This window comes from Manacus candei, unplaced genomic scaffold, assembly GCF_025592945.1.
Source record: "Manacus candei isolate 608988 ecotype Guabito, Panama unplaced genomic scaffold, ASM2559294v1 h1tg000109l, whole genome shotgun sequence".
NCBI classification, from domain to species: domain Eukaryota; kingdom Metazoa; phylum Chordata; class Aves; order Passeriformes; family Pipridae; genus Manacus; species Manacus candei.
The window spans coordinates 596,105-608,920 of NW_026138157.1; the positions used below are offsets into that span (position 1 = coordinate 596,105).

The window sequence follows — 12,816 nt, forward strand, 5'->3', positions numbered from 1 at the left end:
GTATAGTTACTCTAGGTGCGTATTTTAGTTCTCCTGTGCACATTACATACTTCAATTCTATCTTCAAACACTAATCTCTTGCAGCCTATGTAAATAAGTGTTCAGACTGCTGTGTGGGTGATTAAACAGTTATAAGTATGAATAAAGCTCTAAGTAATTGGCTTCTATTTTAATTAATTTTAGATAAAATTAGCATGATTTTTTCCATTTCAAAAGGTGCCGCATTTCCTAAGCTGGCGAAACGTATATTTCTCTCCTGCTACTCCATTTTCCTACTCTTGCTTTACAATGACATGCAAAGCAGAGGGAAACAAAGCCCCCTCAATGTATCTCCTTCATCTCAGCTGACAGACAGCACCAGCACCAGTGGCTGAGCCTTGCTGGCAATGCAGAGACTATTTCTTCCACGGGCAAAGCCTGTATGTGCATTGTTTTAGGACCAATGACATCAAAGGAAATTTTGTCTCTTACTTTAACGGAAGGAAGGGCAAAACAACCTTTGCCAATACTGTTGTCAGTGATGTTAACTGGCTTCAAGGAAGCCTGCACTCCAGCACTGAATCTACCCTGAGCCTGCCAACTCTTCACAAAGTCAACAGGAGATAACAGGAACATTCAAAAGGACATGGCTATCTCTCTATCCCAAGACCCTTTCCTTGAGCCTACCCAGCTCTGTTCTAGGTTGAAAGCTTCCAGCCCCATTAATAGTTGTCTAGAAACCTGTTTTAAAAAATTGAAATCCAAAGTTACCTTTCCAATGCCAGGGTTGTCCTTGATTTTGGACACAGCTCTCAGAAGGCATGGTGGTGCTGGGGGAGGACAGAGCTGCAGGATGCCACTAAAGTTAGTAGCATAAATAGAGAAGTCGTGTGTGTGTGGCAGGGGCGGATGGTATTTCTTTCTCTTCGAAGACAGGTTAAGCTTCTGTGCTGCTCTGTATAAAAGTAATAGCAAGAAAGGACAATGTTACTAGGTGTTAATGGGAATCTGGACCAGACAAACAGATGCTCATTGTCATCACTGCCTGCTTAATATATCAAGTCATTGCATTCTAATCTGATTTCATAAGGATAAACCATCAGGATGCCAATAGAAGGAAATATGGGTAGGAAAATTACTGGCAAAATATTCAGTTAACTTCTCCACCAACAGAGTTTCAATTATTATCTAACTTTCCCTTCTTTCCCCCAACAGCTAACATCTGAATCCTAAAAAGCTAACATCTCACTGACATAATAAAAAGCTGAAATAATCCCCTTGTCACTGGCAGAACCAGATGGACTTTGTTGGTGATAACATTATGAAAGTAGTTCTTTGTACTCTACAAGTTACTCAAGGCAGAGAATAACACTCCAAGTCAGCCAAGCTCAAGATCCTCTCCTGTTGGCTGCACAGAAAATCCTTAGATAACAGAAAATTTCCTTCAAGACAGATTGGTTTTTCCTCCCCAATTCCATTCTTTCACATTAAAATGGAAAGCTATTAAAAAGACATGCTTTAATGTGCTGAATGATAATGATGCTGCTTTTGAAATGTAGAAATTCAAAACATAAAAGATGAAGGAGGAAAAATTAGAACATACAATTAAAATTGTAACATTCTTCCCTGTGAATAAAAATAGGAATATAATCAGGTTTTTTCTGTTATTTCCCATCAGCAACACTGAACAATACGGCAAGAAACAACAACAGAAACTCAAGTCTACATCAAAACCCACATGGAAAAAAAAAATCACCCTGCAGATTTAAGTAGAATAAAAATATGTGTTAGCAAGCACATGCTGGGTATCTGGGGGTGGCAGTGGGGGTGAAATCTCATCTCTCTCGAAGTCAAGGAGAGCTTTACTACCCAAATAACACATGTGTTATCTGACCCTGAGGCTGTCAGTAGATAGTAGTCCACTCACAAATAAGTATCGCAAAAGCATCCAACATGTTATTTTTTAACATTACTTTGAACAATTGTAAAATGTTCAAAATTTGCAAAATTGCAAAGTGTTCCACTGCCAGCACCTGTGGACAACTCGAGGCCATGCTACTGATGCCAGTAGGTCTTCTGGGGACAAATCCCTATTCTGGTCCATGCTTGCAACAAAACAGCTTGTCACTTTGAACATATTAGTTTATAAATATGTGATGACCAAAAGTATCTTTATACAATGACTACTTTATATTTTCATCATGTCTTTCAGCCTAAGATCTCCAAGTACTTTTCAGTGAGATCAAACTGGCACTAGCATCTGTGAAGTATTATAAGCAACAGACATGGAGAAACTAAGTCAGTGCTTTGCTGTCATAACAAATTAAGGGTAAATCTAGAATTCTAACCTTGCCCTGAATCTTGTTGTCAGTCAGTCTCAGGCTGTCAGTTTAGTAAGCTGATCAGAGATAGAAACTCCTTTTTCTTATATTTATGGTAGGTTAGAAGCAAAACCAAACACTAAGAGCAGAAGGGCCGCACAGTTTCTTCTAGCAGTGTTACTGGCTTCAAATGAGTAACAATACAAAGAACTGGTTGTATCTGAGGAGCAAAATGCCACATTTGAGTCAACATTAGACAGCTAGTCAGCACTAAGGGCAGGACTTTCAATACAGATCTCCAAAATTCCCAGTCCTATGTTCTATATTCCCAAACTTGTGTGTTATGAACCTTTTTACTTCAACTTCCAGAGTTGCGGACCCCCTACGTGCTCCCTTTTCCCTCTATAAACACTGCAGCATTTAGAAAAAGACAAAGATTCGTATGATGAAAAAATGAGGCTCTAGTTCCAAACTCAGAGGGAGCCTGAAGCCACTGTCTATTGAGGAGCAAGTCAGACTTTTGCCTCTGAGGAAAGAAGCAGCTTTTGACTCCAACTGCATCCTGAAACCAGCAGGAACTGGATCCCACAGCGAAGCAAAATACCACAAGCATGGGTTTATACAGAACCTCGGCGGGTTGGTGGCAATGAGAACTGATTTAACTGCCTAAATCTCAAATCCCCTTGCTAATACTTCATTCAGTATGAAAACATATGCCTGAAATAGGACACCAGGCACACAGTTGCACAACTTCACAGTGGTTGCAGCTGCACATTAAAACTGTAATGCCTCCTAAATTATATACAGCTTTACTGTGCAGGAAAGAGTCTCTACCTGTTGGTACTGCCATTGTGGAACTCAAGACAGTCATTAGCCTCTATCTCCAAGTACCAATTAACAATTGTGATTATTATTTAATCATCTTGTTGATTAATATGAAAGATAATGTTTATTTTCTTGTTTACATGCTATGATCCCTTGTTGAAATTATAAAAACTCCTCAAGAGAATGTCTTCAAAGCGCAATCAAGCTATACATTAAATCCTGATGAAATAATTACTCCTGCAACAGATCTGGCTAAAGGAGCTCCTCTGGGAAACATACATTAAAGAGAATGAGATACAAAGGACAAATTTACTGAGGAATTGTGTATTCACGCAGCCAACTAAGCACTAATACTCAAGGAGTAACTGCTCCCAAACAGGCCTAGCTAAGCAAAGCATATTAATAAATCAAGAGAAATTCCACTTCTTAGAAGTACAGAATCTCTCAAAATACCTCAGTAGCATATTTCTGGGACATTTTGATAAGCAGATCTAAGATAGTGAATCCACTACTAGTTCTCTTAACTTCCACACCAAGATAGAACAACTTCCAAAGTGGTTTGCTTTTGACAATATGCGCCACCTTTCTGCATCTCCACTGTTCAAAGGACAATGCCATTTGTTAGCTAAAGCAATTAACTGCTGTAGTGCTGATAAATCCTCTTCCTATGAGTCTGGAGTGCCACAGTTTTACGAAGAAATTTGGCAAAGGGACTGCCGATGTCCATGTGAGATAACAGGAAACTAAAAGGAGAGGAACTGGAGTAGCTGTTGTAGAAAATAATCAGTGCTTTCATGGGCAACAGGCCAATAGCTCTAATAATGATGTATGTGGTTCACACTTAAAAATCATCTCTTGTCAGGTAACAGAGCACAAAGCTTAATCATGACCTCTTTGTGTCTGAATGCAAGAATGACTTTGCCTGATATTAAAACAAGGTTGTTTCTGGAGCTGGAACATCACAGATATCTTGTACCAGCAGCATCAAACAGCTTGCGGGGTTTGGTTTTATTTGTTGTTTTGGGAAAGGTTAAGGATCTAATGGAAAGAATAGGCTGATTTAGATAAAACATCACTATCAAGCCATGCACTCTGAATATGAATTCAAGCAATTGTCATCCTCAGCCCCCATAAAAAGCACAGTCAGTTCTTTAACAAAAAGCCAATTGGGCAGCAGCCCTCATATGCTTGGCTTGGGCTCCTGGACTTGCCCAGGCAAAGAGCACAGCATAAGGACTCATCAATCCTTATGAACTTCTTGCAGAACCAACAACATACTTGGTGGCATCCCAGTCAAGTACTCATTAGGCCAAAAAATAGGCCAAGCTGGTCTGGACAGGGGCCCAAATAAATTAAAACAAAATCCAACTTCACAAATCTCCTTCCTTCAGAAAAATTCATGAGAGGATGTATTTACATGAAACCAATGCTGAAACACTCCAGAGTGCTGGATTTTCTGCAGTCCTTATCCAACAACCCATTACCGAATCTATACCTAAGTTTCCAGTTGTGTCTTTTCTCCAGCATTCCTTTTCTCAGGAGGAATTCGTTCCATGGAGACAGGGCAGGTAAGGCTCTCCTAAACTGGGCCTTTTTTGCCTAGCACCAGAAAGACAGAATTTGGGCTCGTACCAGATCACTTTCTGTAGGAGCCTAATTGGGTGCCATGCCTATTGCCTGATTTGCTTCTTTTTCTCAAATTTAATCTTGCGCAGGAAGCCCTCACATACGTCTTCAGCACTACAGTGGGCTGTCTGACCTTCTTCAACATCAACTTCTGTTTCCTCACAGGAAAAATTATGACCTGTAGGGAATACTGTGCAAAACTTAAGCATTACAGCCATTTGTTTCTCCAGGCATTTGCCAAGCATTTTGTCACAGCTTTGTCACAATTATACACTTCCCACCCAGCTTTGCTTTCCCCATTCAGCCTTCACAAGCACTCTTCTACAAAACATTCTTGCAATGGAAACTAAGCTCCATACTCCTAAGCTTCTCTTCCAATTAAAGCATGAGACACATCCATGTATATTACTTTTACCTCCAGCTGTGAGATCTACTGTCTGCATTTTGTTTAACTCTTTCCCTCTTTAATAGAAGATGTCTTTTAAGACACTCTGGAGAGTTCTTTCCTCATAGCTACGTGTCGCAGTAGAAAATAAAACTAATATATGGCCCACGCAGGGGCACTCAAATATCAAATGACAAGGGACAGTCTCCTTACCCCACACAATTTACAGATTACTAGGTTTTCTGCCATGCATGGATGAGACCAGTGAGGAAAACTATGGCCAGATCAATTACATAATGCTTAGCATCTAGGGAACAAGACTGTGCAACAACAGCCTCTACAAAGCCTGCTCATTGAAAGAACCATACTATTTTTTATTTTAAATTCTGCCTATGCAGTTAGCATGACATTTCAGATAGTCTGATGTACAGCAAGCTGCTTCTAGCTTACACTCACTGCACACGTTCTGCACATTATAGCTGTGAAAGTAAACAGCACAGTTTAAATCCCTTAAGCATTCCTTCTGGGCATAATTTCTCCACAAAAAAAAAAAAGAAAACTAAATTTGAAACTTTTATAACTATGCAAAATTACAAAATTTTTGCTTAACACTTTGTGGAATTTATTAAGCTTCAGAAGGAAGAGGGATATGAAATATGTTCTGGGATGCATACTAGAAATGGGTCAACTGAGATAAATGCAGAGGACTTAATTGACACCGTGGGTTTATGGACAAACTACCACAAGTCAGAAAGAGAACTGGGAGTCCTGCTTCCCAGTACTAACATCCACAGACAAGAAAAATAAAATAAAACTTCTGCACGTTCATTTCAGTATGACTCATTACATATTAACAGTTTTAGTGTTATTAGCCAGCCTTATCTTTCAGAGATCACAATCATTATTCATATTGTGAGAATGCTTAAGGGCTTCACTGAAAGAGTCAAGGCCAAAGTGTACAGTCCAGGCCTTAAATAGCCTGACATTCAGAGTTTACTCAAGAGAATGCTTACTCAAGACTTTTGGTTTGACCTTGACAGACATCATGGAAGTGACTTTTATCCTGATTCTAAACCCTCTGCAAAGTTTTCAAGATTGTAGTTGCAGGTTTACACTGAGAATCAGTCTACTCTAAAGCAAAGCTTTCCTGAACTTTCCCAGCTCCAACAATGCATCAATCACCTCCCATAACCAATATCCCAAGCTTTTCCCACTGCAAACCAGCCCTAAAGGAAGCAGTGGGAAAGTCACAGCCTATCATCATATCTGCAGTTCCAGTTATTGTTTCCTTAATTACTCATCAATATAGATAATAAATAGACGGATGTCCTACAATACACTCTCCAGCACTCTGTCCCAAGCCTTCCGCAACTCACAGAATACACTTGGTAGGTATTATTATTTTTCTTATCCCTATTACTGTTTGATTTGTGGTTCTAAAACTAAAAAAGGTAGCACAATGAAAAAGTGAAGTTGCTACCCAAAACCCCAAGGAAAATTAAAAATCAGTTTCCACTAACAGCATGCAACGTGGAAAATAAAATATGATTTAGAAAAAGACATTTTTAAAGAGAAAACTGGGAATGTCTAAATCTGATGTGAAGGTTTGGAAAGGATAGGCATCATCTGTATTTCTACAGTAAATTTTGCTCAAGAAACCACTTCTAAAATACACATAAAACTTTGAGGTTGTGGTCTCTTCTTCCCCTTAGAACAAGCTTAGAGGTTCTTGGGATGCATATATAGCTCCAGGAGGATATAAAGGCTTTCCCCACTTAGTACCACCACACAAGTACAGCACCAAACCTTTGTTTGCTTAGCTGTCCCAGCAATGTTGTTGAGAATCACTGCCAGGAAGAACAAACAATTAATGTTCCTTATTTCCGTGGTTCAACTTCCTCAATAAATAATCATTTCATCTGGATCACAATGCACAGCCTCAAACAATGGCACTTTTATAATGGGTGATGGTAATAAAGTTTCAATAGAAATCCATTATTCTGAAACATTCCAAAATGTCAAACCACATTTAATATTGTGGGGATGTTACCACGCCAGCATTATAAAAGAAAGTATCCCCAATACGAGACTAGGTTCATGCTTTGCCTCTTGCACATAGCATAAGCTTGCAATCTGGGCTTGGATTTCACTTTGACCTCTTACTTTTCTCTTACTATCTCTTGTTAAAATCCACAAGGCAGAAATAAAAATCAGCTATTTATTAGGAAAAGCATCTTCTCACAGCTGGAAGAAGATGAGTGCAGAAGAGATTTTAAGAGTTATCTACACTTTCCCAATGCTAAAGGGTAGGATGAACTTTACCTAATACAATCCAATATATATTTCTTCAACTTATTCTTAGAAACCTCCAGTGAAAGCAAGTCCACAGCCTCCCAAGGCAATCAATTCCAGTTTTTAACTAGTCTTACTCTTAGAAAATTCACATCTCATGTCTCTTATTCTTTATCTTCCCCCCACCTCACCAGCAGACATGCAGAGAAGCTTATTTCCTTCTCCTGCAGAAGCTGTTACCTGTATGAAAGCCACTACCATACCCCAGTCTTTTCTAAAGTTATAATCCTTCCAACCTTTCCTCACAGGTCAGGTTTCCTTGATTTATGACTATCCTTGTTGTTCTCCCCCTACTGTATTCACAGTTTCATAAAGTATGGAATCAGGGCTTCACACATCAGTGAGAAATAATCAAGTGTCACCTAAATGTAGGCACCGTAGAGAAAAGCCAGACAAAGCCACTTTGGGATAATCTCAAAGAGACCTCTAGAAGATGACAAGTTAAAACAAACCAGCTGGGTACCCTGAAATTAGAAGAGCTTCTTCATGCCATACAGAACCAAGAGTGATCCCTCCACATTATTAATTTAGCAGAAGCAACCAATCAAGCCCATCTTCAAGCACTCAAGTAATATTCATAGAGGAATTCAAGGAGGAGTTTTCACTATGCTTCTCTGTAATTTTTCCCCAGGTTTGAGAAACACCAAAGGGCAGATCCTCACAAGCACTGATAGTTACACTCCAGCCACTTTTTCTGCTCTCCCAAAGCAGCAGCTTCCAAGGTTGCTGCTACAGAATTGTCATGGGTGACGTCAGCTCCGTATTCTCTTCAGATTGTAGATTTAAGATGCTTTTCTGGCCAAAGAACATTGCTTCAGCAGCCAGGACCAGCATTCAGGAATTGACTTTTATATATATACACATGCACTCAGCAGAATAACAGCTAGTCACCGCAGCCTGCCACATACCATTTCCAGCTCTGTTCACTAATGATGTTAAACAAAGCAACAGCAGACGAACATATTGCTGCACTTCCACACTCACTGTTTACAATTGTACCATATGACAAACTGCTGAAAACCTGTGTAGGTTAATCTTTAAGTAAGCAAGACTGTCAACACCTAATATAGAAATATGTCAGTTCCCAGGCTACACACTGCATAGCTATGTAGTGAAAATACAGCTACCTGAACACCAGCAGTATTTCCCAGCTCTGTTTCATGACCTAACTGAGCTAAAGCAGGCAGAATCACATCAATCTAAGCACACTCCTTAGGCAAAAAAGGTTGGACTTATTTGCCAGCAAGACACAGACTCATGAAACAGTCAGGTTGAGCAAAACAGAATTCTAGCCTCATTTGTATTCTGTCAAGAAAAAGTAATAAAGACATTTTTAAAGCTACAAAGTAATGAAATTTAAGCAATGGTGTTAACTAGCCTTTCATTATTAAAGTAATCACTTAAACAGATCACTTAAAATTTTGCTCTGTAGTATCAGCTCCCGGTGCACAGAAAGAAGCCAATAATTTTTTTTTTGTTACAAAAGATATTACACTCCATGTTATTCATCAAAAACAATCTGCTATGAAAAGTAAAAGCATTCTACTCATTCAGGCTGCTCCAGGAAAGACATAGATGCACTTGTAAGTGGAAAAGACGAGAGAAAAAATACATGACATCACTAACAAGGGTTCATCTGAAGCACTACATTCAGACAAGTATCTGACAGGAAAGAGGAGGACTAAAAGGGGGAAAAATTCACTATTTTCACATTCCTGATTGCATATACCAGTCTGAATACAAGTGAGCATCTGTGACTGTAATGTCTCCTTTACCTTAAAAGCTGTGGGGTGAGTTACATTTTCAGGTTACCTTCCTTTGCCCCAACCCGCCATGCCCACAGGCAAACCTTTCCCATCAATTTCAGCTCCCTCAGTTCCATATTTTATTGCACATCTAGAAAAATCCACAGAGGATCCATTCCCACTTCAGCTGGGTTTTATTTCAGATGCTTAGTCAAAGTCTTGACACCTATACTGCCAAGCAAATAACTTCCCAGGGGGGCATTTACTTATTCGTACTGTTAGTGAGTTAAATGGTCACCGACAGCACTAAATGAAGCAGGGGAAATCACCCAAGTACAGGAGTCACGTGCCCATACAATGACTATTTTTAAACAGAAGAGGGGCACATGGGCTTCTAAACCCAGGGTTTCTATGATTTATTTAACTGACATCAGTTCTGAAGCGATATTTCTCAGAGGTATAATGGGCTGAAATTACAGCACCATTTAAAATAGCACTTAACAGAAAAATTTGAGATGCATGTTCTTCCTTCACTGAGGATAGAGAGATTTGACTATTTCTGACTCAAAGATGATAATTTCAAATTTCAGTAGAAATTAGTGACTCCTGAAGACCTGCTGAGACACCGTATCAAAAGATATTCTGAAGCTTGCCCTGAACTCCAACAAGCTTCAGTAATAACATTTAGATTAGATTCATTTTATGCTGATTAACTTCCACTGAGTCATTTCCTCCCTGTAAAAACTCTATAGGGCAGTGCTTCTTAGTAAGTGAGCTCCACCACTGTGGACACAAAAAGCCCAACAAAGCAGAAAGCAACCCCAAGAGCAGCACTATACTGATGTTAAGCGAGGTACTGGCTAAGCTGTTTGAAATGTCCTGCCAAAAGAAACATCTTCCATCCTCCAGCAGGAAAGATGAAGGAAATTTTAGAAAGCCAAAATGCAATGATATTTCATAGAGAATTTAAAAGCATCTTCAGAGTAATCCTGCAGTTGATCAAGCACTGCAGCTATAGTGCTAGTGCATTATTTTGGCTTGACATTTCATTTTTGTTATAAATGATAATGTGGGATGTCTTATTTTGCCACAAGCACGAGAAAGCAAAGCAATGTTGCTCAGAATAGAGAAAGTGTCACTTCAAAGTCCATCTGCCCTGCAAACCACATCGTGCACATCATAAACTTAGTGTTAGATTGACTGCAAGTTAGCCATGAGAACTAAATACTCAATTAACTATTAGTCTGGTTTAACTATTTCACCTGCTAAGTCTGTCTGTCTTAACAACATACTAAAATAGTTAAATATGTTACTGGAAGAGTCTGAAAGTCACTAACAAAGTTACAAAACAGGTGCAAACTGTCAAAGTACATCCCCACAGGAAAGTAACCATTATCATTTTACCTATGGAATGCTCCATTCCCACTGCAGCAAAACCACCAGTGCAGCTGCCACTGCTGCCAAGCTGAGGAGCCCCAAATAACGGAGTCAGAGCAAGCGCTGGTGTTCAGGAGTCCAGGAACCAAAAAAGCAGGCAGACTGGGAAGGCTGGGGTGAGGAGGAGGCAGGAGAAGTACTCCTCTTGACAAGCTAGGAAGGGCAGAAAGAAGGGAAAAAGCCAAACGGAAAGAGAGACTCTGGTAGCCAGACAACAGCGAGATTCCATACAGTCAGGAAAACAGAATGATCGAGTGTGTTCAGCTAGGGAGGAAGGAGAAAATATAGAAAGGATCATATAAAAAAAAATCCTAAAATTAAGGGAGAAAATATTAAGTCCAGGCAAGCAGAAGATCCAAGAGAGGACAAAGTAAGAAGAAATATCTGCATGACTCCAGTCAAATACTTCAGACTTTTCCCTAGTTTAAAATCCACTGACCACCATTTACCCGCACAAATAAATTCAAACTTGGGTAGCTCTGAAGTCTCCCCTCTGGCATACTTGTGGACACATCTGTTTTAAAATATTCTTCTTTGCTCTTCCTCATGGGCATCAAGGACATGTCAGAATATAGAGCTAATCCAAGACCCAGCCACTGCAACCGCCATCTGTACTGAACCACCTACAGTAGCTCAAAAAGTCATCACATCTCCTGGAGGGGCTGCCTCTGGTACTCCAGAACCTCATGTATTATCATCCATCAAGGCACTCAGAGCTGACCAAAATCAGTCCTCCTTAGGGGTAGCTTCACATGCTAAAGATCTTTAAGGTATTCTGTCAGCAGGAAACACTGCAAGTGCTTTGTTGTGCCCCAATTCTGCTTTTGCTATGAACTTGGAATAAAGACCTAGAACATCCTCTCCAAAATCCTGACCTAATCATGAGGTTCCCACATTATTAGATCCATTTTTCCCATCTTTCACTGTTTCCTCCTTTTCATATTTCCTGCCAATCTGTTTGGCAGCAGGTTCCCTCCTTTTTTCACTCTGCGGTCTCCTGCCCAACCTGTTCAGCCACAAGTCCTACAACCTATGCTATTCAAGTGAGGCTTCTCCTTCCAACATGTCCCTGACATTGATGCCTTGCATCATCTCTCCTTGGTTCATACACCATGATCCTTAATACTCTATATGGGGAGCTTCATCTTCCAAGGCAATGACTCACAGATGCCCAGCGCTGGTTCATCTGGTTACCACCCAGTTCCCTCTGAGGCTCTCTCAAATCGTCACCATGTGCTCTCCACCTTGGCTGATCACTCAGTGTCTGTCCCCTCGAAATCAATAGGCATATCCCGATCACAAATCTGTTAGACTTTGGGACATTTTTCACGCTTTCAGTAGTGTTGTAACTCAGCAGTGCTGACATCCAAACTCTACCTTCCCTCTCCTCTCAGCTACTCCAATTTCTTTGCCTCCTCCCTTTGCTGAACTACAGCTCTGTGCCTCATCTCTGTTTGCCCAGTCAATCTCTCAGTCATCATCGATGAGCTCTCCATAGCAGGGGGCCTGGCTCACCCTAAGCTGATAACACCCTGTGTAAATGTACAATGCTGTATTAGCAGTAACGATGTTCTGCTGCTAAACATGCTGTCCTGAGAGTCATTTGTGTTCCCAAGGACAAAGACTACTAAATTCAGGCTTATCTCCTAATTTATCCTCCTTACAGGCTAACGTGAAACGGGATATACCTAAAGCATGCACTCTTTGTTTGTCCTTAATTACAGGCAGTATTATGCTGCCACAGCAACTAGGAAAGCTTAAGCTGCCCTGAGATGATACAAGATACTGCACAATGCCTCACACCCTGCCCTGTCCCCTGTCCCCACATAGTGCTGTGCTACGTGCGGGTCATGTTTGCTCTCTAGCAACCACATTCCAGCAGCCACGGCATGGCACCGGCAAGACAAGGCAAGCCCTTTGGTGACACCCGCTCCCTCTCCATTTGCACATCTGCATGAGGGCTTTCTTGCTCTTCCCAGCTCCATGCAGAGAGGAGAAAGGGGACAGGAGGGCATCCCTCTCTCCAGCCCCATGCAGTGGGGAGGACACCGCAGGGATCGGGCTGCTCCAGCTTTCTAAGTCCAGAGTAGGGAGGTCATTAAGGGGGAAAGAATAATTATGTATCTAATTATATATCTGGCTGACC

The 12,816-nt window shown here is 40.6% G+C and overlaps 1 protein-coding gene across 1 annotated transcript in view; it reads right to left on the reverse strand.

Moving 5' to 3' along the window:
- Positions 1-12,816, reverse strand: part of KIF26A (kinesin family member 26A) — a 99,697-nt gene that overhangs the window by 29,436 nt on the left and 57,445 nt on the right. Inside the window, exon 5 of the mRNA XM_051769469.1 lies at positions 751-934. Within this exon, the coding sequence (XP_051625429.1) occupies positions 751-934 (184 nt within the window). The remainder of the gene's footprint in view (positions 1-750; positions 935-12,816) is intronic.